At 36.2% G+C, this 27,294-nt stretch overlaps 1 protein-coding gene across 1 annotated transcript in view; it reads left to right on the forward strand.

The window, feature by feature from the left end:
- Positions 1-943: 943 nt before the first annotated feature.
- The window catches only part of Abcb1 (ATP-binding cassette, sub-family B (MDR/TAP), member 1), a 64,547-nt gene continuing 38,196 nt past the window's right edge, over positions 944-27,294 (forward strand). The window contains exons 1-7 of the mRNA XM_013026081.1: positions 944-1,063; positions 1,633-1,697; positions 5,659-5,701; positions 11,659-11,815; positions 19,537-19,594; positions 21,802-21,993; positions 22,541-22,712. Of these exons, the coding sequence (XP_012881535.1) occupies positions 1,639-1,697; positions 5,659-5,701; positions 11,659-11,815; positions 19,537-19,594; positions 21,802-21,993; positions 22,541-22,712 (681 nt within the window). The 5' untranslated portion in view covers positions 944-1,063; positions 1,633-1,638. The remainder of the gene's footprint in view (positions 1,064-1,632; positions 1,698-5,658; positions 5,702-11,658; positions 11,816-19,536; positions 19,595-21,801; positions 21,994-22,540; positions 22,713-27,294) is intronic.

Here is a 27,294-nt window from a genome sequence, read left to right on the forward strand (position 1 = left end):
TTAAATAAAAATTTTATAATAAAGAAAACCACATCTACCCTGAAAAGCCCATCTATTAACACATTAACAACGGTCCTTTCTATTTCCATGAATTTATCATTTTGAGAAGATGAACATAGATAATCTCCAGAAACTGATAAACATACCCAAGAAAGACTGTTGCAGAAACATTTCTCACAGCCTTTTTACAGATAATACAAGTGGAAATACGTTTTTAAACTAAGATGTGAAGCCAGTGAAAGTTTCAGTTAACTGCTATACTTAGGGAGTCAATTGTGTATCTACCTATGCACTATTTGTGGATTTATTTATTTTATTTTTATTTTTTATTGTGAAAATACTGTACAGAGGGGTTACAATTACATGGGCAAGATAATGAGTACATTTCTTACCAAGCATTGTAGCCTCCTCCTTGGGTTCCCCTTCCCATCCCTTCCCATCTTCCCCTACCTCCCAACCCAATCCTCCCCATCCCCAGCCCCCTGCACCAAAGTTGTAAAGTTCGTTTTCAACATAGCGACTTGTACATCTCATTGTTGCAATGGGTCCACCTGTAACCCTATTTAAACGACTTGTTTTCCCCTTCCCCTCCACAGATTATACCGACATCAAATACAGTGAAAGCAGGGGTTATACTGTGGGGGAGGGACATACAAAACAACAAAGAAATAGACCTGGAGAGCCCCATCTCTACGAGTAAACCGGTCCCTGATGACTCAGGCAAGATTGCCTTCTTCTATTTGCCCTTTGCAGAGGGACAACGGAAAAAAGGACATTCCTCTTATATCCAACCTATTTCGCAACTTCTCCAGCAATCAGCATTCAGTTCAACCAGGGCAATCCCGAATCATCAGGCTGATTGGCTGGACAAGACTTCCCCTGACCGGGGTTGAATGAGTTTCTTTTACCCCTCCCGGTACAGGAAGCTGAGGCGCATTTCAGCAGCTGCTTTCCCAGCTCACAGAAGTGCATCCACCGCTTGTGCCCGCGGGTCTTTCCCACTGAACTCCGAGCCTCTCCCCCAAATCCTCGTCCCGGCGGCCATTCCAAAGAAACCCTGGAGGTACGAGCCAACAAAAACCAGGGTTCGGGACCGTGCAGTTCCGAAGAAGGGTGAAGCTCTGCAGGGTCTGGGGTGTGATGCCCGTGGGAGGAGGGGTCCTGGGGGAGGGAAGGATCCCTTTTGGCCAAGCCTTGGGGACCAAGGGGCGCGAGGCGTCACGCCCCTTGCGCCGGGAACGGCCTCCAGCCTCCGTGTTCCGCGCTCTCCAAGCGCTCGGACTCAGTGCTCCGAGCGCATCCACGGCCTGCCGGGAAGTCAGACCCCAGACAGGAGGGAGGAAACTTCCCGCGGTGAGGGGAACCCCAGCAGGGCAGAGCTGCGGTGCCGCAGACGAGGTCCTGAACTTGACCTCCAATCTCCATCTCCTTCCAAGCAGATGCGCCTAAGGCGCAGCGCCCAGGAAAGGAAGCCTGTGCTTCTCCCAGGCAGAGCGCATCGCAGACACGTAGCGCCCTGACTCACTCACTGCCCTGGGCGCAGGCGGCAGATGCGTGGAGATCTCTCCCCTGTGGCTGCCTGCTGCCCTGCGGGGCCGGGGATTTCGCTCATGGCTTGTGCTTTCTCCTCAGGTCCTTATGGACTCCACAAAAGACGGCGATGGAGCAGGGAAGAACTCAGAGCTCAACAAAAAGAGGTAGACACTTGTTTCACTTTCACAGTCTACCTGGCTTGGACACGGTTTTCTGGCTCCAGCTCTGACATAAAAGTGGAGTGGTGGTTGTTATTTTCATCCTCAGAAAAGTAAGCCAGCCACTGAAACAGTCCCCTGCCCAGAACAGTTTCATTGGCTGCGTTGGGCACAGGCTCTGCACCCTCCTCTGTCTTGATGAGGCTCTTCTGGATCCAGACTTTCTGGCCCCCCCTCAGGCCATTGCGCACATCCTTTGCTGTTTTATTATCTTGTGTATTACCAACAATATCTGATTGTCCACACACCACAGCTATTTGTTGCTAGAGTTCCACTCTGTGTTCCAGTACATACTCCTGAGAAACAGCGACATAAACATTGTACTCTTGTGAAATGGATGAATCAGAGGCTAAGAATACATTTTGGTAGTCTTTCCCCTTTTATACGATGTGACAATGACGTCGTATAAAAATTGGTAGTGTGGATGGGAAGGGGAAACAAAGGAGGAGGCTACAATGCTTGATAAGACATGTACTCATTATCTTGCCCATGTAATGTTACCCTCTGTACAGTATTTTCACAATTAAAAAAAATTGGTAGTGTAACCACAGAGAGAAAAAGAAACTATTTTGTTCATGTTGAGCATAATGCCTGTCCTTTACAGGAAAATTTAAACTTCGCTGGTTCAAAATTTTAATATAAGCATAATTGTGAAACAATATAAATGAACAGATTCATAATTATTGTTAGTAACTAAGTTCTTCGGTGTGTGTGAGAAAAAGAAACCAATGTAGAAATCAAATAATTGCTCATAAATCCTGTTAAATTTGGATTGGAAACTTCAATATCTACTATGCTGGTAGGGGAACGTCAACTGCGGTCCTCAACCTTTTGTCTTTTTTTTTTTCACTCAAGGCTGGTGTTCTACAGCTGGAACCAAACTCACACTTACAGGTTTTTAGTGGTTAACTGGAGATTAACTTGGATTTGTCTGCCAGGACTGGCTTAGAACCTGGATCTTCAGAACTCAGCTCTCTGAGTAAGCTAGGGTTACAAGTGTGAGTTACCTGTGTCCAGCTCTGGATTTTTGTTTTGTTTTAATACTTTATTTTCAGTCCACTAAATGGAGGAGTAGATATAAGTATTCTTAGTTGTTGATCTTGGTTTCCAAAGACCTTTTCTCAGGGAAAGGAATAAGCACCCCATAGAAAAATGGTTAATATCAAACAGGTCTGGATCAGGGGAAATAAAAGCCAGCATAGGAGTATAAGTAAGGAAGTGGAGTTAAATTGAATCATCAAAAGACATATAAACAGGCTTGAGGGGACTTCTGCTGGCCCACTCAGGGACAATTTGAATGTCAGAGAAAACACTTGTAATTAATTTTGAGATACTCAATACAATGCAGTTGATGAATCCTTACTGATATCCATTAAGAAAAGAAAGTCAAAGAGGATATAAAAGTTAGAGAAAATAAATATGGATTGTCAATGGACCTTAAAATATTCAGAGAAAAATTGTATTTAATAATTATCTTCAGAGTTCTTAGTGAGAGATTTTGCAGTTGGCATCCTAACCAAGTGGTCTGGCTTAGTATTTCATAGATTTTATGTTACTCAGCCTGTGAGGGAACTTGAATATACAACATTCATAAAAAGTTTATAAAAATATCTAGAAAAATAAATCGAATAGTATATCCCAATATACTAATTTCTACATGTAGTCAAAATTATTAATAATGGAGTCTGCATTCCCATCTTCACACTAATACTCCATTCTGATGAGTATTTTATATTTACTGTACATTCTAATCAGACAATTGGTTTTGTCCCATCAAAAATGTCAATGTCAGAGAAAGAGGAGACTTTCTGAGAGATAGAATCACTAAATGTAATGTGTGAATTTTGACTACATCAGAGTTAAAAAAAAAAACCAGCAACTATATAAGGTCTTCCATGGCATACATAGTTTGGATAATAAAAATGTTAAATAGCTAGGAAGTAATGATGTGATACATGATTTTTATATTTACAACTTAAATATTGAGCACACAATGAACAATCACACAATGAACATCACACAATGATGAGTAAAGGTAAATTACATGATAATTATATTATTGTTTCAGTTTCTGAGTATTGGAAAATTCTCAAATAGTAAGTTTTCATATAAACAAAAAGACCACAAAATGGAAGACACTATTTTTAGTTTTAAAATTTTAACGTAATTTCTGAAATTACTATCTTGAAATTATTATTATATTTGTGTTGAGGCTTTGTAGAGAGAAATGATAAAGAAAATTTTGATCCTAAAGATACCTTCATTTTTAAAAATTGATTTTATAATATCCTACAAATTTTTCTTCAAACTACAGATTATTTATTTTATTTATGTAGTTTATTAAAGTGTGCTCATCTTAAAACTTAACAATAAATCAGAAGGAGGCTTATTTGGTTTAGCTCAATGATAATGGGATAATAATACTACCTGGACTATCTATATTTGCATTCTAAAATAAAATTATTTTTTCAAAGATTCATGGATATAATTTTTTATCTTTATTGTGCTTGGGATTGGACCCAGAATCTCAAGAATACTAAGCAGGTGTCCTATCACTAAGTAATATTCCCAGCTCCTTAGAATTAATTAATCTAGAAATCTGAGGTACTATATTACAGATTGGAGGTTAGGGGAAAAACATTGTCGTTGAAACTGTGGCTTTATTCCAGCGGTAGAACCTAAGATGTTCCTCAATTTCTCTTGTTCTTCTATTATTTTCTCTAAAAGGACAAAAAAATGTGCCTTCTTTTGAGCTTTTTACAAATTATTTGTAAGAAGACCTACTTAGTGCCAAGAATATCACAACTTCTCCAAAATAGTGTCATTGCAGAGTACTAGAACATAAAAAGCTCAGAGCTAAAACCAACTATTTATGGCTATTGCTCTCCTCTCTTCCTGATTTCAAGGATATTGAATGAGCCTTTACTAAGAAGAGGGTAGAACCAAACCTGAGGATTTTTAGTTGTGCCTCTTTAACATCACTCCAAAGCCAAATACTAGTTAACTCTGTTTTATTTTCTTGAAACATCTCCTTACCTCTTTTGACTCATTAAAGTTAAAAAAACAAATATTAAATTTGCTTTTTAAATTAAAATATATTCTTATTCCAAAGTAATGGTATTTTTCTAAAGCTTTTCATTCATTCCTTCAAAAAATAAGGCTGGTTTGTTATTGTTAGTTTGCTTTCCCTTTGTAGGTGGCACTTACACATGGAAAACACAGGATACTAAGTTAAAGTCAAAATAAGGATTGACCTTTTATGAATCAAGATAGCTTATAGGCAATTTAAAGGACATTTCTTTTTGTACGTAGCTTTTCTAGATTGCATTTATTTCCACAAAGATCACCTAGCACAGCAGACTTCTATCCTTTCAGAATTAGATTTGCTCATAGGGTGATTTAATTACTTTGTTTCTTAAGCTACTAATGAGGAAGACCTGGTTGTCACTGCTACCTAATTACTAAAGGAAATGTTTTAGAATAATATCTAGCAGTACAAAGAATATCCAATGATCTTAATTCTGGAAAGTATGAATGATTTTCTGAAAGATAAATGTGAAAAGCAATCTTTATTAGTTTCTGTTTTTCTCATTTCAAGAGATATATGTGTGTCTGTGTGTATATGGTAGAGAGAGAAAGAGAGAGATTTCATCTTGGAACATTAGGAAATACCCAAGTGACAAGGATGAAAATATTAATACAAAAAATCCTAACTCTGGTAAATACATAAATTTGTAAGATAGGTGAAAAATCATATTTAACTTTCATAAATCATATAATAATATTAGCTTTCTTTGTCCTGAATAGTATATATATATATATATACATATATATATGTTTCTTTGTTCTAGTTGTCATTAAATATAAGCTCTATAATCAATTTGGTTTTTGTTACTGTGTTTTTTAGTAAGAAGAAGGAAAAAAAACCAACTGTCAGTACATTTGCAATGGTGAGTTTGAATTCACTTGGTATTCAAAATATTTAGAAAAGCTGACCTTTTCTTCCTAGAAAAGAAAGATTTCATACAGTGTATTATTTTCACTAAAAATATGGTAACAGAGAAGGAGAATTCAGCTTATTTTCAGAGGAAGGCTGATCATAACCTGAAATGTGAATTAAACCATAACAACCACCCTTCCTTACCTGGTTTTCATTATTCTCCTAGTCAATTATATTGCCAGTGGTCTGTTCCCTACACAGACATTTCTCCTCGTGATGCACTTAGCCATCTGGCTAGAAAGAACCTTCCTCATTGTGTACTGTCCTTAATGGCTCTGCAATCCTGGTTGGCCTGAGGTCGAAGTCCCAAGCACCCATAAAAATAAAAGGCAACAATGGATTATTTATTACTGTGAATTGGCATATGCCATTATTCCTCTTGGTGAAGGGCTGAAAAATAAAAAAAAATTGAATACCTTAACTCTTTATTTCAGTTTCTTCTACCATGGTGATTGTTTTGAATATCTTCTTTAATCCTATCTGAAATAAGACAGGAATTTTATGGGTGCATGGTATTGACTAAGAGTGTGAACTTAGATAAATTTAGGTACACTGTTCTAGTGACTGGAACTCAGGAGACCACTGAATCAATAAAAACTTGAGGCACACATTTTAGAATTCCTCATTGTACGATAGATGTTTTTAAAGCAGGGAGAAATGTGTAGATGGCCATTTAAAATAGTTTTATTTTTCTAAATTGAATGTGAAAATGGTTATAGGTAGGAAGACTGCAATGGGAGTTTTATACTGAGAACTCTGCATATCTTGTGCCATCTTTATCTCTTTGTGCTACAGCTTTCCTTTTATTCCATCTCTACGATCTTTTTGTAATTATTGGAGAAAAATCATAGTAATCATTCAGAGGATGACTTTTTGTGCGATCGAGGATTCTGAGCACATGCTCTACCATTTAGCTTCCCTTCCAGCCCTATATTTGTAGGTTAATTTTTTTAGATAACTTTAAGGGTTTTTTTTCTTCATTTTTGGTTTTAGAGTAGAATGATAAATGTATTTTGGATCACATGCATTCATGAAGTTTGTGTGTTAAAATCAATATGCAGTTATCATAGATGCAAGATATATTTATTTGTTTGTTCTATCAGCTATAAGAGAATACTATTTTACTAAATAGAAGGTAGTTGAAACATGTTAACACTTAAGACTACACAGTTATTTTGCATTTTACTTTTAGAATTATATTTTTATATTTTATATTATTATTATTGTTATGTAGTTGTACAAAGGCGTTACCCCTCAACAAATCAGTTTATGAGTATAATATATCTTGATGGATGTCACCTTGTTCATCAGCCTCCCGGATACCTCTCAACCCAACTCCCCCCTTTCAATTTTCTTAATTTGGAGGATATCCAAATATTATGACTTCATTCTCTCTAGCTTCCTTTTTTCATTCTTCTGCCCTCCTCCCTTTTATCTCCCCCCACTTTCTTGGAATTCATTTTGTTAGACTGTGTGCTGGTTTTTCTATGGAATTACATGTTTGAATTCTTCCCTGAAAATACCATATTTTATGTATACTGCATATAACCCTGTTTTGTTTACTTTTGTATACTAATAAAGTAGTTTGGGCTTACACATATGAGAAAAAGCATGTATTCTTTGTTTCTTTGTGCCTGACTAATTTCACTTTACATTATTTGGTGGGGGGGGGCAAGGGCTGTACTACTACTTGAATTCAAGACCTTGGCAGGCACTGTACTATTTGAACCATATTCTCAGCCCTTTTCTCTTCAGTTATTTTTTTTTTATTAGGTGTCAGGATTTTTTTCCCCTGGCCCAACTGTAGTCTTCCTATATAAGCCTCTTGCATAGCTGGTATGATAGGTATGAGCAACCATACACAACTTTATTAGTAGAGATGGGGGGGGTCTTACATTTTGCTTGGGCTGGTGTTGAACCATAATCTTCCTATTCCCTGTATCCTCAGTCACTGTGATTTTATAACTTCTGACCCTGTCTCAGCCTCTTTAGTACTATGATTTTAGATATGAGAAGCTCCAGTTTTTAAAAATAGTCATTTACTTGAACCATAGTGCTCAACTTAGAATGCAAAATTCTTATATGTTAGGACATGTAACATTACGATTAGTATTGTGGTCAAGGAATAAATGTCTGGACTTAGAATGGACATACACATATATACAAACACACACATAAACACATAGTACTGTATGCCAGGCATAGTTGTAAATACTTATATTTCATCTTTAAACATTTCTTTTAGGTAAAGCCTGCTGTTATATAGAGGCCAGAAATTAACTGGCTCAGGATACATAGCAGGACTACGATAGTGGGACTGTATTATTGGAGTTTTGATAGAGTGGGCTAGTACTCAAATGGCTTTTTCTTATGTCATGTCCATTATATCCCACAGGGAGAAACAGATTCAAAGAAGTTAAGGAACATATTCAAGACACAGAGACACATCACTATTATGGAGGAAGGCCTAGATTTTGTCTAGATATGCCTAATTGTTTTTAAAACATGTGATTGTTTGCTAGTTTATAATTAGTTAAACTGTTACCAGTCTAGTATTGTTAAAGTCTTTAGGTTGTTATCTTCTGGCCATCTGATCTTTGAAGACTTTCCCACCTATATCAGTACCTGCTTCCCACTATAAGTTGTCCGAACAAATTCTATGTATGAATGACCATAGGCTCATACATATTAGTTTTCAGCTTTCTGATTCTTCATAGCTTTGGCCTTCCTTTGGCCATTGTGTGTTCATTTCCTATCAATGATTCAGAAAAATACTAACTTAATTGCTTGAGCAAGATATATTTATTACCCAGAAAAATACTAACTTAATTGTTTAAACAAGATAAATTTATTACCCTACAGTTATGGAGTGAGTGAGAGGTCTTACTGAGCTAAAATCATCATGCCAGCAGTATTGTATTCTTTCTGGAAGTTCTGAGGGAGAATGTGTTTCCTTCCTTTTTAACCTTTCAGATGGGAGCTTGCATTTCTAGGCCATCACCCACTCCTTGCATCACTGCACACTTCTATTGCTTATTCTGAGCCCCCTGTTTCCCTCTTGGATACACTCTAACCCATGTGATTATATTGGGTCCACTTGAGTAATCTTTGATTTTTCTTATTCTTTTTTTTAATTGTGAAAATAACGTACAGAGGGGTTACAATTACATGAGCAAGGTAATGAGTACATTTCTTATCAAGTATTGTTGCCTCCTCCTTTGTTTCCCCTTCCCATCCCTTTCCATCTCTCCCCCTCCCTTCCCTATCCCCTCCCGCCACAAAGTTGTAAAGTTCATTTTTCGACTTGATTTTTCTTTCAATCCCTTTCAAGTCCCTTGATTTATACAGGAGAAATGGTAATTGTTTCCCAGGTGTGTTGTGAGTCCATTTTTAATAGTTTTTTTTTATTATCAAGGTGATGTACAGAGGGGTTACATAAGTAAAGTAATAAGTACATTTCTTGTCAAACTTGTTACCTCTTCCCTCATTTTTCTCCTACTTTTCCTCCTTCTCCAATCGCCCCCTCCCCAAGCTGTAAAGATCATTTCCAACATATTGTCTTGTGAATATCGCTGTTGCATTGGTTTCCCCCTTGTCCTTTGTCTCGACATTTTGTTGTTCCCCTTCCCTTCCCGAATTCAGATAAACGTATATACAATACCAGGGTACCAAAATCAAATACAGTGACAATAGGGGATATACTATAGGGGGAAGAACATACAAAAGAAATAAAAAATCACATAGTAAATTAAAAACAACACAAACAAAGAAAAACCTCTTGTGTCCATGTCTTGGAGTTCATTCACTTAGCATCATCTTATATCATCATATGTACGTAGCTATTGAACTATTCTGCTCATCTGTTAAGATCCTAGACGTATACTAATTATTGCAAATAAGGGAAACCATTAGACCTGTTGCTTTGGGTCTGGCTTACTTCATTTAATATGGCTTTTCCCTTACAAATGGGACAGTGTCATTCTTTCTGATGGAAACATAGAATTCTACTGAGGGGCATCTGGGTTGGTTCCATATCTTACCTATGGTGAATAATGCTGTGATAAACATCGTTGTGCTGGTAGCTTTAGTATGACCTTGTTTGTGATCTTTTGGGTAAATGCCCAGAAATGGGATTGCTGGATCATTGGGGATCTCTGTGTGGAGGAACCTCCATACTGCTTTCCAGAGTGGTTGAACAAGTTTACACTCCCAGCAACAGTGCAGTAGGGTTCCCTTTTGGCCACATCCCCTCCAGATTTTTTTGATTATAGCCATTCTAACTGGGGTTCAATGGAATCTCAATGTTGTTCTGTATTTCTTTTATGACCAGAGGAGTTGAGCATTTCTTCATCTGTCTATTGGCCATTCTTATTTCCTCATCAGAGAAATCTCTCTTTAAGTCTTTAGCTGACTTATTTATGGGACAGTTGTATCTTTGAGGATTTGTTTTGGGGGGATTTAATTTTTTGAGTTCTAGGTATATTTTAGATATGAGGCCCTTGTCTGTTGTATAGCTAGTGAAGGTCTTCTTCCAATCCATGGGCTTTCTATTGATCTTGCTAGCTATGTCCTTTGCCTTGCGGAAGCTCTGCAGTTTCATGCAATCCCATTTATCCAACCTTTCTTTGATTTGTTGTGCTTCTAGGTCTTGTTAAAGAAAAATTTGGCTTGTGCCATGGAGCCCTAGAGTTTTCTATTCCTTCCTGTAATTTTTTCAGGGTGTCTGCTTTTACTTTGAGGTATTTGATCCATTTGGAGTTGATTCTGGTGCAGGGTGATATACAAGGATCTAACTTTAGTTTTCTACAGGTGTTTGACCAATTTTTCCAGTACCACTTACTCAAGCATTTGTCTTTCTTCCATCCTATTATTTTGGCTCCCTTATTGAAGATTAGGTGGCTGTAGGTCTGCAGGTTTGTTTCTGGGTCTTCAGTTCTATTCCATTGGTCCTCAGGAATGCATGTTCTTCTGCTAGTACCAAGCTGTTTTAGTTACTATGGCTTTGTAATAGAGTTTGAAGTTTGGTACTGATATTCCTCCAGCACTGTTGTTAGTGCTAAGGATTCTTTTTGCTATTTGCTTTCTTTTATTGTTCCATATGAATTTTTGGATTGCTTCTCCTATTTCATTAAAGAATGATGTTTGGATATTGATGGGTATTGCATTGAATTTGTAGATAGCCTTTGGCAGTATTGCCATTTTCACGGTGTTGATTCTCCCAATCCAGGGGCATGGGAGGTTTTTCCACTTATGAGTCCATTTTTCTTACCGTGTCTTCCTCCTTTCATTTTTCTAGTCTAGATAAGCCTTTTTTTCTTATGAGTTGTCTATAATAAGAGGAAATTTGCAGATCTGTGCTGGTCATTCATTAAGATCATGTTTTACTTCTCAGAAAAAATATTCCTTGAAATGGGATTCATTCTTGTTCTCTGCCTCTTCCATTACTAAAGCTTAATTATGTTAGAAGTGATTTTACATTTATGCTAATTGCCTTGTGCATTTAACCTAAGTGATTTTGTTTTAAGAATGTTTCCACAGTGGTTTCCTCAGAAGAACCTTTGGCATTTCATGTTTTCCTGTGAGATGAAAACTAACCTCTATTCTTAGAAACCAGAACAAAAATACAATGTGTTTCCTGGAGTTTCAGAAAAGACCTATAATTCTCATCAGATCTCACATAATGGACAAATAGAGCCCAATTGGAAGAGTTAGGTCAGAACTCAATCTGATTACATAGTTAACGATTAACAAAGATAGAGGGGTACTTAATCTAGAATAGTAATAGTAGTGTTGTGAAAATGTTAGGATTTACCAATGATTTTAAAGGGAGATCAAATCATTCACACACACACACACACACACACACACACACAAATGGCCTCTGATGTTCCTTTTTTTCTATCCTAGTTTCGCTATGCAGGTTGGCTAGACAAGCTGTATATGATCCTGGGAACTTTGGCTGCTGTTGTCCATGGAGCTGCACTCCCGATCATGATGCTGATATTTGGAGACATGACAGATAGCTTTGCAAATGCAGGAAGTAGTTTGCCAAATGCTACTCAAAGTAAGTACGGTTTGTGATACAAATGTCCTAGAAACTTGTAGAAACCACTCATTTTAAATGCTGGTGTAGTCCTCATGCCACTAATCCCAGCTACATAGGTGGTAGAGATTGGGAGATGAATGATTCAGGTCAGCCATGCAATCACACTGAATTATAAAGCTGATTGTCATGTCAGAAACCCCAACTAGGAATACAGGTGGACCCATTGCAACAATGAGATATACAAGTTGTTATGTTGAAAATGAACTTTACAACTTTGGTGGGGGAGGATGGGAAGGGATGGGAAGGGGAAACAAAGAAGGAGGGTACAATGCTTGATAAAAAATGTACTCATGTTGGGGCTGGGAAGTTGGCTCAGTGGGAGAGTGCTTGCCTTGCATGCATGAGGCCCTGGGTTCGATTCCTCAGCACCACATAAGCAGAAAAAACCGGAAGTGGCGCTGTGGCTCAAGTGGTAAAGCGCTAGCCTTGAGCTGAAGAGCTGAGGGACAGTGCCCAGGCCCAGAGTTCAGCCCCCACGACCGGATCCAAAAAAAAAAAAAAAAGAAATGTACTCATGTAATTGTAACCCCTCTGTACAGTATTTTCACAATAAAAAAAAACCAGTTTATGGAGGTAGGATGATCACATTCTGAGGAAAAGCAAGACCTTAGCTGAAAAGTCAAAGAATAAAAATAGAGCTAGGTATATGGTTTCAGTATTATACTTCTATGCTCTAAGTTAAAAAAAAACCCAATACATAAAAAATATTATAACAATAACATTTGTAAGGCCCTTCCTAAGTAAAAATATAATATTTTTGGCTGCTAATAAAGGAGATGTGAACAACTCCCTAAGACAGTGGGAGAATGAATAAATCAGAAATAATTCATAACACACACACACAGAGTAATTGTGTGGGATGTAGGTCCATATATCTCACTGTCAGTCTTCAAGTCAGCTCTGCTTAAGTATAGATTCAATCAAACTACTCAGTGCCTTACAACTCTCCTTGCACTTGAGAGTGAAAATGTTTCAAATGTCTGTTTTGGAAAGCTCTTGAAAATATAGAGTTGCCACTTAGCTTATAATGACCCCTCACTATTTGGACTTCTAAGTAATTGGTGCTGCTGATCCATCCCAGGGCCATCGATATCAATAGCTGAAACTTGAAGTCTTGATGCTACGAATATCTCCCCAACGAAGTGCATATCAATGCTCATGCAATTTGGGTTCCACCTAGAACTTTGACACTTGTTCACAGATTCTGGAAACCAATATTTTGTGATGCTGAGAATCTGTTGTTCACATTGAAGGAGTATGACTTCAGTTTCATGAAAGCAAGTAGTAAATTGGGCCCCAAAATATATAGTAGGCTTGAGCTATGTAAAAGTCTTATGCATTTGTTACCTTCTTCCAAAGCTTTCCACTAAACTACAAATGGTTTCTCTACCCTGATTTATTTTGGTGCTAGTACCAAGGATTAAACTCAAGGCCTTGCAGTTGCTTGTTGGGCTGGACCTCTACAGATTGAGCCATAACATAAGTTTGCAGGTTATTTTGGAGATAGAATACTGAAGGGTTTGGAGCGGGGGGGTCTGGAGGGCTTTGGGACCTGATGCTCTATATCTTAGCCCCTTCGGTAGCTAGGAATTTAGCCATGAGCCAATAGAAACTGGCTGCTATATCACTTTTACCTTGTACCTTTCTATTATATAGTTCATCAAAAGCATGTTCCTTGAATTCACTGGTTCTTCTACACCTAAATGTTGTAACTTTCTGTTCTGTTAGCTCTCTTACTGGTTTACTTCAGAATAATCAGATATTTCAATACTGTCCAGTAGCTGAGTAGATCTAATCTGTGTCTTTTGGCCTATTCCAAACCTACTATTTTTTAATGAATTCTAAACACAAGCACTGTTCTAACAGCATGAGTGGTGTTCACTCATTATGCTGTGCTTTTTTTGCACAGTACATTTAGGGTAGCTGCTGAACTCATCTATCAAGAAGAAATTGTAATAAAAACCTCTTGATCCCATATCTTGGAGTTTATGTTAATATGCTTCATTGTATATGGTCTTATGCACAAAGCAATTGGGTTATTGAGATCTCCTGTTAAAAAATGCCATAGACATATATAGTTTTTTTGTTTTTTTTCTCATTTCTCTTAGTTTTCTGTACCTCGTGTCTTTCTCTGTACCTTGTGTCTTGTATATAAGTTTATTCGACCTGTGGAAGGGAAAGGGAATCAGAAACAGCAGGATATGAACCTTACACCTTGCGGGGAAGGGGAATGGGGAGGAGTAAGCTGAAGAAAATGAGTAATGGGGTAACAGTGTTTAAAAACTCATTTTGTTACTTGTGTAAATGTACCCCCCCCACACTCATCACCTTTTCAGTTACACAAATGAAGGAAATTGTAGGTTATTAATCAACTACTGAAGCTTGGCCTAGCCTTGGAAAAGCAGACCTTCTGAAGTAAACGTTGCTGATCTCTAGTGGTTCAAAATAAACTAACTTTGTGTATTTGTCATATTTTTTTTGTCACTGTGATAAATACTTGGGTGAAAGAATTTGAAAGAAGGAAAAGGGCAAGGTTCACCTGCTCATGCCTCAGATCCTAGCTACTCAGGAGACAGCAGTCAGGAGGGTCATAGTTAGAGGCCAGCATGAGCAAAATGTTAGAAAGACCCTATATTAACAAAGGTCCAACCATTGTTTTTTACTACTATAATCCTAGCTATGTTGAAGGATTAGATAGGAGGGTCATGATTTCTGAAGGCAAAGTTGGAGACCAAGTTGGAGATAAAGCCCAAATGGCTGAGCAGAACAATAACAATAATACTAACAACAAAATTATGATTTATTTGTCCCACAGCTTCAGGTGTATCAATCTAAGATCATATGGAACCATTGCTTTGGGCTGCAGACAAGGCTGAATATTATAACAGGAACATGTTTTATAGAGGTTGCTCATATTACGGTAGCCAGGAAATAGATTGGAATAGGCCAGGGACAAAATGCCATTAAATGTGTGCCCCTATTGACCTATTTCCTCCAATTAGGTTATACTTCAGAAAATTTCCATCAGTTTCCAATAGTACCATTAAATTGTGAATACAGCTGTGATTAATTTGCTGATTGGGTCAGAGCCATTATAATCCAATACTCGACTTTTACATCTGTGAGATGGAAACCTACACTTACATACTTGAGACTTTGGGGAGAGACATGTCATACCGAACCTGTAACACTTATGTTTATAACACTTGGTGTTTTCTTTGATCACCATTAACATTTATATTATGTCGGTTGTGGGCTTGAACTCTTGGCCTGGGCACTGTTCTTCAGCTCTTCAGCTCAAGGCAAGCACTCTACCACTTGAGCCACAGCTCCATTTCCAGTTTTCTGATGGTTAATTGGAGATAAGAATCTCATGGATGTTCCTGCCCAAACTGGCTTTGAACTGTGATCTTCAGATCTTAGAGTCCTGAGCAGCTAGGATTACAGGTGCAAGCCACTGGTACCTGGCTATATTATGCTTTATCTCCATCTAAAAGAAAGAAACTAGCTAATAGTCTGCATATGTTTTTAAATTAAGCTAAGTTACAGTTAGCTTTCCTACTTTGGCTACTTCTACTATATTATCCAAAGAGTTTCTGGCTTTTTCCATTAAAATAAAGATTTATTTTAGATTAGTATTGATCTGGTTTGGGAAGTATCCCTATGATCTACTGCTTCACTTCTGAGTCTCATAGACTTTCCTGTGTGGGCTGGCTTTGAAGCACAATCTTCATTTTTCAGCCTTCTGAGTAGCTTGGATTACAGGCATGAGACATTAGCACCTGGCATGAATTACTTTTATAACTAACTTTTTATAAGTTACTGAAATGTATGTTCTCTAAGGTTATTTTAGCTTGGGAAGTTTGAATTTGTGAAGCCTGTTTCCACATAAACATTTGTTTGGGGGGGTCTGTTCATGGGGCCTGAACTCTGGGCCTGTGCACTGTCCCTCAGCTCTTCAGCTCAAGGCTAGTGCTCTACCACTTGTGCCACAGCACCACTTCCGGCTTTTTTTTTTACTTATGTGGTGCTGAGGGATCGAACCCAGGGCCTCATGCATGCAAGGCAAGCGCTCTACCACTGAGCCACCTTCCCAGCCTTCCACATAAAGATTTTGTGAAGGCTACATAGCGGAGGGAAAAACTTTATGCCTGTGAACTACCAATTAATAGAGGTTGATTGAAAAGAAGTGATGATTAAAGAAAGCCTGAAGAATAGTATATTTTCATTCTTTCTTTTGTTAGTAGATTATGTCCAGGTTTTATTCTGACTACTGTACTTTGACCCTGCTGAAGCAAAGGAACTTGGTATCAGAGGTGGCATAGTTGTATATACAAACACAGAGGATCAGATTTTGCCCTGAAATATATAGAGATTTACTTTTTGAACCCCATGAAAATAAGTCTACTTCGAGGCTCCCATTGCTAAAGAACATTTGTGTCAATCTTCTAGATCCATTATGTATAGAACTGAGAAAATTAGTATAGGTTAAGCATTGACAATCTGAAAACCTAAAACTTTGATCTAAAACTTCGAACATCAAACCTCATTTGGGATTTTGGACTTGGATTAGAGATGCTCAGGTGGTAAAAATCTATGTGAATATTCCAAATTCTGAAAAATCCAAAATTTGAAGTATCTAGTCATAAGAAATTTAAGTGATATTCAACCTAGCATAGCAAAGGGGAAAAAACATGTATTCTGTTAGACTTGAAAATGGATCTTGATTGGTAGTAAACCATACTTATGACAACTATTGCTATTTATGTTTCCTGAGTAGATAGAGAAGATAAAAAATACACAATGGATTTTACAAAATTTATTAAGAGAAATATCCTTAACTGGTAATTATATATTTTGTTTTATTTTTGAAAATATGTTTCAATTGAGGTCTGAATTCGTTTAAATAAAAATTTAAGCTCGTAAACTTTTTTGATTGTACTGTCATAAGGTGAAGCAATTAATAATCTCTCCTCCATATGTTGCTAGGCCTCTGCATTTCTTTCATTGCTTTCTTACATTCTGCCTTCTCCTTTAATAGCCTTTCCCTGTGGGTTCTGGCTGAGGTTGCTCTTCTCCCTGTATCTGTCACCCTGTACTCACACAGGTATAAGGGAAGGTGGAATTTTTCAATCCTGAATTTAGCTCCAGCCTCTAGCCCATGACTTCTAAGTCTTTACATGTAAACTTTCTCTAGAACTGGAGGGCCACACTCTGAGTACTTACTGGAGATTTACGGTTAAAGTCTTAGGCACTATGATATAAAATGTTGAAGACTGAACTAATTAGTATCTTCTCTTGTCTTTCCACCTCTCCTTAGGTGGACATATTTTTGACCAAGACATCTTCATTTTTCAAGTGCTTAGGCTTGAGGTCTTGATCACTTTTACTTTCTACTTTATTCTATCAGTGGCTAAGTCTTGTAGCTTCTTCCTCTTTTTTTTTTTTTTTTTTGTCAGTTGTGGGGCTTGAACTCTGGGCTTGGGAGCTGTCCCTGTGCTCTTCAGCTCAAGGTGAGCACTCTACCGTTTGAGCCACAGCGCCACTTCCAGTTTTCTAGTCATTTATTGGAGATAAGAGTCTCACGGACTTTCCTGCCGGGGCTGGCTTTGAACCGTGATCCTCAGATCTCAGCCTCCTGAGTAGCTAGGATTACAGGCGTGAGCCACCGGCGCCCGACTTTTGCTTCTTCCTCTTTTAATCTTATATTTCCCTTCTTTTCTTTTCTCATACAGACTTTCTGTCCCTGTATAATTAAAATAGGAAAATTTCCTTAGTTCCCATTCCTAATAATCTTATATATGGTTGAAAGCTAAATTATCCTTAACCACCCTTGTAATTATATCCACTTTAACTCAAAACAAACCACTGAATATCTGCTAATCTATATGCATTTACCATATCTACCCACGTGTCCACTTCACTATATCCATACAATACACCCTATATCACATCCGAATGGGCTTCTTCATTTTCCAAATACGCTATAAACCTTTTCTGATAGCATTTCTTACTCTTCCAAAAATATTTTTCTTTTTTTTCCTTATCAGACTTCCTGATAGGATAGACAAGTAGACTTCTCTGAACAAGGCCTTCAAGTACTATACTCTAGGTTTTTACACTGGGCTGCAAGATTTAAAATGTGCCTCCCCATTGGTCCAGCACTGTTGACTATAATAATCTAGCCTGTAAAATATGCGCCACATGTATCTCTATCTTCACAAGTGTATTATTGCAGCATTGTTTCTAACAGTAAAATGTTGGAAACAAAAATGAAATGAAAAAATTGGTATATTCAGATATTGACATGGGAAATTGGCCATTGGAAGTAAAATGACATTACATGTTTTAAAAACTAAATGTAGGGGCTGGGAAGGTGGCTCAGTGGTAGAGCGCTTGCCTTGCATGCATAAGGCCCTGGGTTTTATTCCTTAGCACCATATAAGCAAAAAAAAAGCTGGAAGTGGCACTGTGGCTCAAGTGGTAGAGCGTTAGCCTTGAGCTGAAGAGCTGAGGGACAGCGCCCAGGCCCAGAGTTCAGGCCCCATGACCGGACCCAAACAACAACAACAACAACAACAAAAACTAAATGGAAACAGTTTCTGGTTGCTCATGCCCATGATTCAAGCCACTGAGAAGGCTGAGCTCTAAGGCTGTTGGTCCAAAACCAGCCTAGGAAGAAAAATTGTGTGATACTCAATTTATCAGCAAAAAGCCAGAAGTAGAGATGTGGCTCAAGTGGTAGGGTGCTAGCCTTCAGCTGAAAAAGCTAAGGAATAGCTCTCAGGTCCTGAGTTTAAGCCCCAGTGCCTGCACATACATACATGGACACAAACAGCAAAAAAGCACACACACACACACACACACACACACACACACACACACACACACCACACACACCAAAATTAAGGGGTTAGTGATGTAGCTCAGTGGAAGAGGACTTGTCTGGCAAGTGCAAGGCCTTGAGTTTGGTCCTTAGCTCTGCAAAAATAGCAAAGCAAAACCTGAAACGAACCTAAATTTGTATCGTATTTGTAGTGGCATATACCTATATACATAAAAGAAAAATCTACAAAAATGTTAGAACACTAGTTGTACATATTTGTGGGGGGGCATGAGATTATGAGAAATTTGAGTGTGTATATAATTAGATTTTGCACTTCCAGCTTTGATTTTGTTAGGTGGTCTACCAATAGATCCCTTTTGCTCTGATTATTTTTCAAATATGCTGTGTTTTTTTGTGACTTTTTTTTGAGTTTTTTGTTTGTTTTCAAGGAGTGGTCTGGACCACAGTCCTTCTATTTATAGTCCTTGTCAAGGAAGAGATGGTAGAACAGCATCACATCTAGCTGTCAGCTGGGATAGGGTCTTTAGAACCTTTTGCATGAGCTCATCTCAAAGAACCATTCTTGCATTCTCCTCCTCCTAAATAGCAATGATGACAGGCATGATCCAGTGGCACCTTTTACTAGAAGGAATTTTTAACATACTTAATTCATAAATGTTAGTATTTGTTAATTTTGGATGACATTCAATTGTTTTTATCATACTATTCTTTGTATATGATAATTTTAAAATTAAAAAATGTAGAGATATAGCCAGGTGCTGGTGGTTTTTGCCTATAATCATAGCTACTCATGAGTCCCAGATCGGTGGATTGCAGTTTTGTCATATTTTAGGTAATGTCTATCTCAACAAAACTGATATCCTGGAAAAACTGGAACAAGACATGACCAAGTAATTAAACATTTTTCTTACTGTTGTTTCATTAAACTTTTCTGCATTCATCTACTGATAGCATTGCCTGAAATTTTGAGGAAAACAATACTATTCTTTGTTTTCAAGGGGGATACAAATGTAGAATGTTTGACAAGAAATGTACTCATTACATATGTAACTGAAACCCCTCTGTACATCACCTTGACAATAAAAATGTTATTAAAAATGCTTAGCAAGAACATGAGGTCCTGACTCATGTGTACTTCAATATTCATTTATTAATAAAATTTTCTTTTTGTAGATGAACATAATTCCATTTAATCTGTCCATAGTTGCACACAGGCAGTTGGGGAGTATTTAAATGGATGCCATAATGCTTAAAAGCAAAACAATTTGACCTATTTTTAATCCAAAATATTAATGAAAATGTGTTTGATTCATTTGTATATGCTGAAATTGACTGGAGACAAAGGAGACATAATGGTATATGTTTGTTTTGTCATATTTTAGGTAATCTCTATTTCAACAAAACTGATATCCTGGAAAAATTGGAACAAGACATGACCAAGTAATTAAACATTTTTCTTACTGTTGTTTCATTAAACTTTTCTGCATTCATCTACTGATAGCATTGCCTGAAATTTTGAGGAAAATAATACTATTCTTTGTTTTCAAGGGGGATACAAATGTAGAATGTTTTTAAAGGAAAATGTTTGCTGCAAAAAATGTACTAATGTTAAAGTTTAGCTTAAATTAGGATAATGTGTGCATTCACAAATATAGAAATAAAATATACAAAGAAATTCTAGAACTTCTGTCTTTGAAAATATAGTTGAATTATGAATATCATTTTCAGTTGTTCTGCAATATTAGTTTATGTCGTGTTTACTTTTACTCATGATATGATAAGATCAGCCAAGATGACTTTGCTTATCTCAGTATCTACTACTGCATAGTGAGGTAAAACATCCCAGAAGAAAGATAGTCTAAACTCAACTCAAGAAACTTTCATGAATGATTTACACATCATGAAGTTTACTCCTAAAAATAGTTTATAACAGATGTTCAAAGGTAGGTATTAGTGATTCAGATGAGAATGATCCTACGTTATCCAATAGATGATCAAATAGTTTTGAAAAAAGTGGCGAAAGATAAGGATAAAATACCCCAATTATTCTTGTAAAAAGGTATTGTTTCTTATATTGGGAAAATTAGAGTATCTTAGTTGTTCAAAAACTATTATGTTAAAATAAAGTGCTGCTTCTCAAAGCATATTTTTTTCTTAAACAGGATTCCTTTTTATTCTCTCTTACTATATCATATTATAGTATATTATGATATGCTCAGATAATAATTAGCGATAGATAATTATATTAAATATAAATATATTTATTATAAATATATTTATTATATATAATAAAGTATAAAACATAACATTATAATATGACATATTGCATATTATATAATAATATTATATATTATAATTATATGTAATATAAGAATATATTATATAACATATAATAGTAAACATATGTTTGTTATTTTATATCTGATAACATGCTTTGTATTATACAATATTTTATATTATTAAATATATTTTATATAATATATATTTTATTTTATGGTTATTTATTATATATTTTTATTATTTTAATATATAAATATATATTAGTTATTTCAATTTTCTAATTATAGCTCCTGTGATATACTGTAATCCTAGCTACTCAGGAGGCTGAGGTTTGAGGATCGCCAATCAAAGCAACCCGTGCAGGAAAGACCATGAAACTCTTATCTCCAATAAATTACCAAAAAAAGCAAAAAAAAAAAAAAAGATAGAAGCAGCACTGTGGCTCAAGGGCTAGAGTGCTCACCTTAAGCAAAAGAAGCAGAAAGGAAGGAAGGTAGGAAAGCAGGCAGGCAGGCAGGTAGGTAGGCAGGCAGGCAAGAAAGAAGGCAGGAAGGTAGGAAGGCAGGAAGGAAGGAAAGGCAGCTGTCCTAATATTACACAATAGCTGAGAATTGAGCCAAGCAAAATTCACTGCTCATCATTCCTCCAAGACTGATGCAAACATAGTGGAATGCTGACCAGCAACTTTTGACAACCCCTTTTTATATGTTAAAGATGAATAGATATCCAGATAACTGAAAAAGAAATACTGGGTGATCTTATTGAGGGCATTAACATTGATTATGACTGGAACAATGTGTGTGGTGTTCTTTTTTAGGTATGCCTATTATTACACTGGAATTGGTGCTGGCGTGCTTGTTGCTGCGTACATTCAGGTGTCATTTTGGTGTTTGGCAGCTGGAAGACAAATTAATAAAATTAGGAAAGAGTTTTTTCATGCTATAATGAAACAAGAGATTGGCTGGTTTGATGTTCATGACGTGGGAGAGCTTAACACCCGGCTCACAGAGTAAGTACCTAGTTTAACGTTTAGCTTCAATCTGGTTCTTATTCCGCATGAAATGAAATAGGTATCATCAGATTTGTTAGCAATGCCAGTGTTTCACACAGAAGTAATCGCAAAAATAAATTTATATGAGCTGCAACCATGTCTCATCTTCCTTCTTTCCCTTTGTACTCTTTCAGGGTATGGGAGTAGATGGTGTATGACTGGCAAGCATTGCATTTGTTAAAATCAAGAAAGACTCTGAAAGTGTTAGTATGGCAATGTGCAATAGAAAACAATACAATATATTGGGAAAATTTTCCCAATGACTCAAAATGCCTGCCTTACCTGTTTATACATCAGTGCATCACGCCCAGTTTTAGAGGCTTATTGTAGATCCTGTTATTAATGACACAACTTCTCACTAGAAACTGATACTCTGCCAGTTAAAACAAGCAACACATAGGTCCTAGCTATAAACTGATGTATCCAACCTTAAGCAAATGAAACTAAAACTGGAAAATTATGCATTTGTATTTCTAACATGATCTCTTAACACTATCTTTTGTAGTGATGTCTCCAAAATTAATGAAGGAATTGGTGACAAGATTGGATTGTTCTTTCAAGCAATGGCAACATTTTTCACTGGTTTTATAGTAGGATTTACACGTGGCTGGAAGCTAACCCTTGTGATTTTGGCCATCAGTCCTGTTCTTGGGCTGTCAGCTGCTATATGGGCAAAGGTAGGTTGAGCTTGTGAATTCAGATTTAAACCATTACCCCATGAAAATGTGATTTAACTATAAAAAATTTAATTATGTATTCAATACTTGCCTTAAATTTTCTTTAAAAATCAGGACTTTATGTTGTCCTTGCCATTTGATTATTTAGGGATGGGATGAGAAAGAAGAAAGGAGTTCTTAACAACTTACATTAAAAAATGATATGTGAACTCTGAAGATCTGTGTACTGTGGTAGACAATACCATAGTCATTTATCAAGAAGAGATTCAAATTCAGTGAACAATTCATATACTATTCAATCAACATTTTTTTATTTTGGGGGTTATATATCTTGTTCACTTTGTAAATTGATTTTACAGTTTATCATAGTTGTAAATGTCTCTGTTGTACATATTTAGACACATCAGTATCCAAGTAATTTATGAAAATAAATTACTCTATTCTTGGACACATGTAAATTCCTACCTTCCAGTTCTTGCTCCCAATCATAAAATGGGAGCAGGAGAAATAGTCGTCCTTCCTCTCTACACAGCTGCTCCTGATTTTGTAAAACTTATTTCCCTTTCTACCTAGGCATGTAATTCATTTAAAAAATAATTTATGTATGGGTATTTGATAGGGATGTTATTTATTTATATTGTTTGAGTTCTACATAACTTAGTGGAATCAGAAATTTATGCATGTAGCAAGATAATGTAAGTAAGGGAAACCTATTCAAAGTCTATCTTAATAAGACATAAGTCAATCCATAAGTTTTAAGAAGTTTTTGAAATTGTCCCCTAAAAGGTGAATGCCAATTCCTTATTTCAAATCAAAGTTTTCCTTTATGAAGCAACTGCTATGGCCAGCAAATACATTTGAGTCTAAGATATAGGTATTGTCTCATTTTACAAAAAAATAAAATGTGTACCTGAGGATTTTGTTAAGGTATTGTTAAGATAGTACTCAGAGTAACACTAGTATGAGTATGTACCTCGTGGTTACTTGTTAGCTGAAATATTTGGGGGAAAATTCTTATATTTTTGGTTAGTGTAGGGCTTGATCTCAGGGTTTCGGTGCTGTCCCTGGGCCCTTTTGCTCAAGGCTAGTGTTCTAGTTCTTTAATTCTTGTTTTCAATTGATTTTTCTCTTTGCAAGAACATTAATCAAGTTAGGTACAAGCTCTTCATTTTTTGAAAAACTGCATAAAATGAGTTGATACTAATTCTAATTCTGTTTTAAATACATTTATTAAATTCTCTTATTGCCAATTATAATGAGAAACTATGTAGCATAATATAGACAGACTGTTTATCCCTTGAGCTCAAGATGTCCTGCCCAACTCAGGAACACCAAGACAAGTAGGAAAAACAGGAAGAGACCCATTCATAGCCAGCAGTGTGCTCTGGGATGTTCCTTTAAACCATGTGACTAAGACTTTCTTTTGTCTAGGAACATAGGTTGTTGTTACTTGTATAATGAAAAGGGCTAGTAGAAGGAACCATTACTCTGCTTTTCTCCTACCAATAGATACCTGACAGTCTAACCTTCAGAAACCATATTCCTCAGGAAGCTGAACTCAGAGGCAGTGGGAACTTTGACAAATCCAGAGAAACCAAGCTAACCAAACAGAAAACACAAGGCTCTGAGTAATAAATGAACACTGGAGCCATAGCTCACCTGAATACCTTGTTAAACCTTAAGAGGTTCATCATTTAATAAAATGAAGCAACATAGTTTATCAACATAATAGATAAAATGTGTAGGATATAATAGAAAGTCATATAAACAGCCAAGAAAATCACAGTGTGAATGGAAAAACACAATCATTTAACTGACCCAAACATTGATATACATCAGATACTGGACTTACTTGATGATGATTTAAAACAGCTATTATTAAAGTGCTTTATTAATTCTTTACCGGAAATGGAAAAAAAAATATCCAGGCCAAACATTGCCTTTCCATTAAGATTTAAAATAAGATAAATAGAATTTGTTGTCACTATTTGTTTTCACCAAAGCATTGATACTTGTAAATCATACAATAGATGAAATAAGAATAAAGGTATATGAAGTTGAAGAAATAAAACTGTTTATATATATATATATATATATATTTTAAACATATATCTTGGAAAAGATCTTAAATGTGACCTTAAAAGCATGATCTTTAATAAGAAAAATTTTAGACTTCATTAAAATTAATCTTTCATTTTATAAAAGTCAGTGTAAATAGAATGAAAAACAAAATAATATATAACAAAGAATTACTATTTGAAATAAATATAGCATGCTAAAAGTCAATAATCAAGAATCAAAACGAAAACCAAGCAGTCGAATTAGAAAAAGGGCAACAGATTTTTACAGACATTTCTAGGAAGAGGATATACAGATAGAGAGGTCCATGGAAAGTTTTTCAGCATCATTTGCCACCAGCAACATTGCAAACTAAACCACAGTAAGATGTCATACATTCATCAGAATAGCCAAAGAAAACATACAGTTTTGCCAAATGCAGGAGGAAGTATGGAGAAACTAGATCACTCATAGATAGCTAGTGGGATAGTTTCTTATAAAACTAAACATGTAGTTATCATATGACCCAGCAACCACACTTTCTCAGAATTTACCTGCCAGAAAAGACAATTACGTTGATATAAAAACCTATGCACTGACCATGTTCTGGTGGCTCACGCCTATAATCCTAGCTACTGAGGAGGCTGAGATTTGAGGATTGCAGCTTGAAACCAGACCAGGAATGGAAAGCTTGCTAGACTCTTATCTCTAATTACCCCCAAAAATCAAGAAGTGGAATTGTGGCTCAAGTGGAAGTGTACTGGCCTTTAACAAAAGCTCAGAGACAGTGGCTAACCCCCGCCACACACACACAAACACATACACACACATATGACAAATACTTGATAGCAACTTTAAATCCTTGATAGCAACTTTATATACTTTATATACTTGATAGCAACTTTAAATCCTAATTGCTTGATATGGGATATTTTTCTGATACCATTTAGGGACATGATTAAACAAACTCGTATATTCATATTATGGAATACTACGCAATGATAGAAATGGAAACTAGATACATGCAATAATCTGAATAGATTTCTACATTGTGTTATATATTTTAAAAAGCTTATCCCAAAAGATGCACACTGAATGTTCATTATTTTTACATACATTTGTATATATGAATATGAATACCAATCAATGTTAAATTTGTGATTAGTATTTACTTTGTAATTTTCAAGATGTTTATTATTGGAGGACACTGGATGAGGAGCAAATACCATGCAATTGTATTACTTGCTACAACTATACATAAGTCTGCAATAATACCTAAACAACAAATGAATAATAAAAAATTATTAAATAATAACAAAAAACATGTTGAAAATGAAAAATGGCTTAAAGTTGTGGTGAAAATTCCAGTAGTATTCCAAAATATTGCTTCACAATATATTAATTAGGGCAATACAAAAGTACCTATACTAGAAGCTTTTAACTTAAGAAATAATGATTCCATGTGTATCAAGCCCATATAATCATTAATAAGAATTATAGGCTCTAGAAAAGACTGGGTCAGTGATCATTTTTACGGGTACTAGAGGTAAATGTGATAATTGAAGTGTTACCTCCTATTCTTTTATATTGGAAGAATAATATAAGGAGTTTTTTTGTACCTAAGGAAAGATTGGAGAGTTCCTTATTTTAACAGACAGGATTGCTTGGAAAAAGAAAGACAGTGAAGAGTATGCAGCATACTCTTCTGCTTAGGATTCTAGAATGTCATGAAAGGAAAAAAGTCAGATTTGTTGAATTCAGTATATCACATGATATATTAACAGTGCATTAACATAGCACTTTGAAATCTTAAATTTAAAGTATTTCTTGGCCATCTCCTGTTCCTGGCCAGCTCTAGTGTGGACAGCTGGGGCATCTCAGCTCCAGAGGAGCAGAAAAGCATTGCTAAAGCAATTACCGTGACCTGACAGTGCTCTGCAGACATGTTTGTTCAAGGATGAAACTGACATCCTAATTCAGACCCAGTGCTGTGTGTGAAACAGAAAATAATGGAGGGGCAGCCCTAGGAAAAAGACTTTCAGAAGTCCAGAAGGTCTAGTGAATCAGTGGTATATCATGTAGTTACCAAAGAGTACAGATATATATCTATAGACCATCATTAATGAAGATTCATATTCCATTATCCACCCATTTTTTATTTTTTGTACTTTTTTATTGTAAAAATGTTGTACAGAGGGGTTACTGTTACATGAGCAAGGTAATGAGTACATTTCCTAATGAGCATTGTTGCTGCCTCCTTGGTTTTTCCCCTACCATCCTTCCCTCCCACCTCCACAACTACACTCACCCCCCATGCCGAGGTTGTAAAGTTCGTTTTCAACATAGTGTTTTGTAAATCTCATTGTTACAGTGGGTCAACCTGTATCCTTTGTATGATTTCTTTTGCTTTCACAGAAGAAAGAAAGAAATGTACTCTTAAAAATCAATATAACTTTGACTTATTTTCATGCCAAGCAGGAATAGTCATATAACTGAGGAGTCTCCTCATACCTGTAAATTACCT

Source organism: Dipodomys ordii, unplaced genomic scaffold (assembly GCF_000151885.1).
Source record: "Dipodomys ordii isolate 6190 unplaced genomic scaffold, Dord_2.0 Scaffold90, whole genome shotgun sequence".
In the NCBI taxonomy this organism is placed as follows: domain Eukaryota; kingdom Metazoa; phylum Chordata; class Mammalia; order Rodentia; family Heteromyidae; genus Dipodomys; species Dipodomys ordii.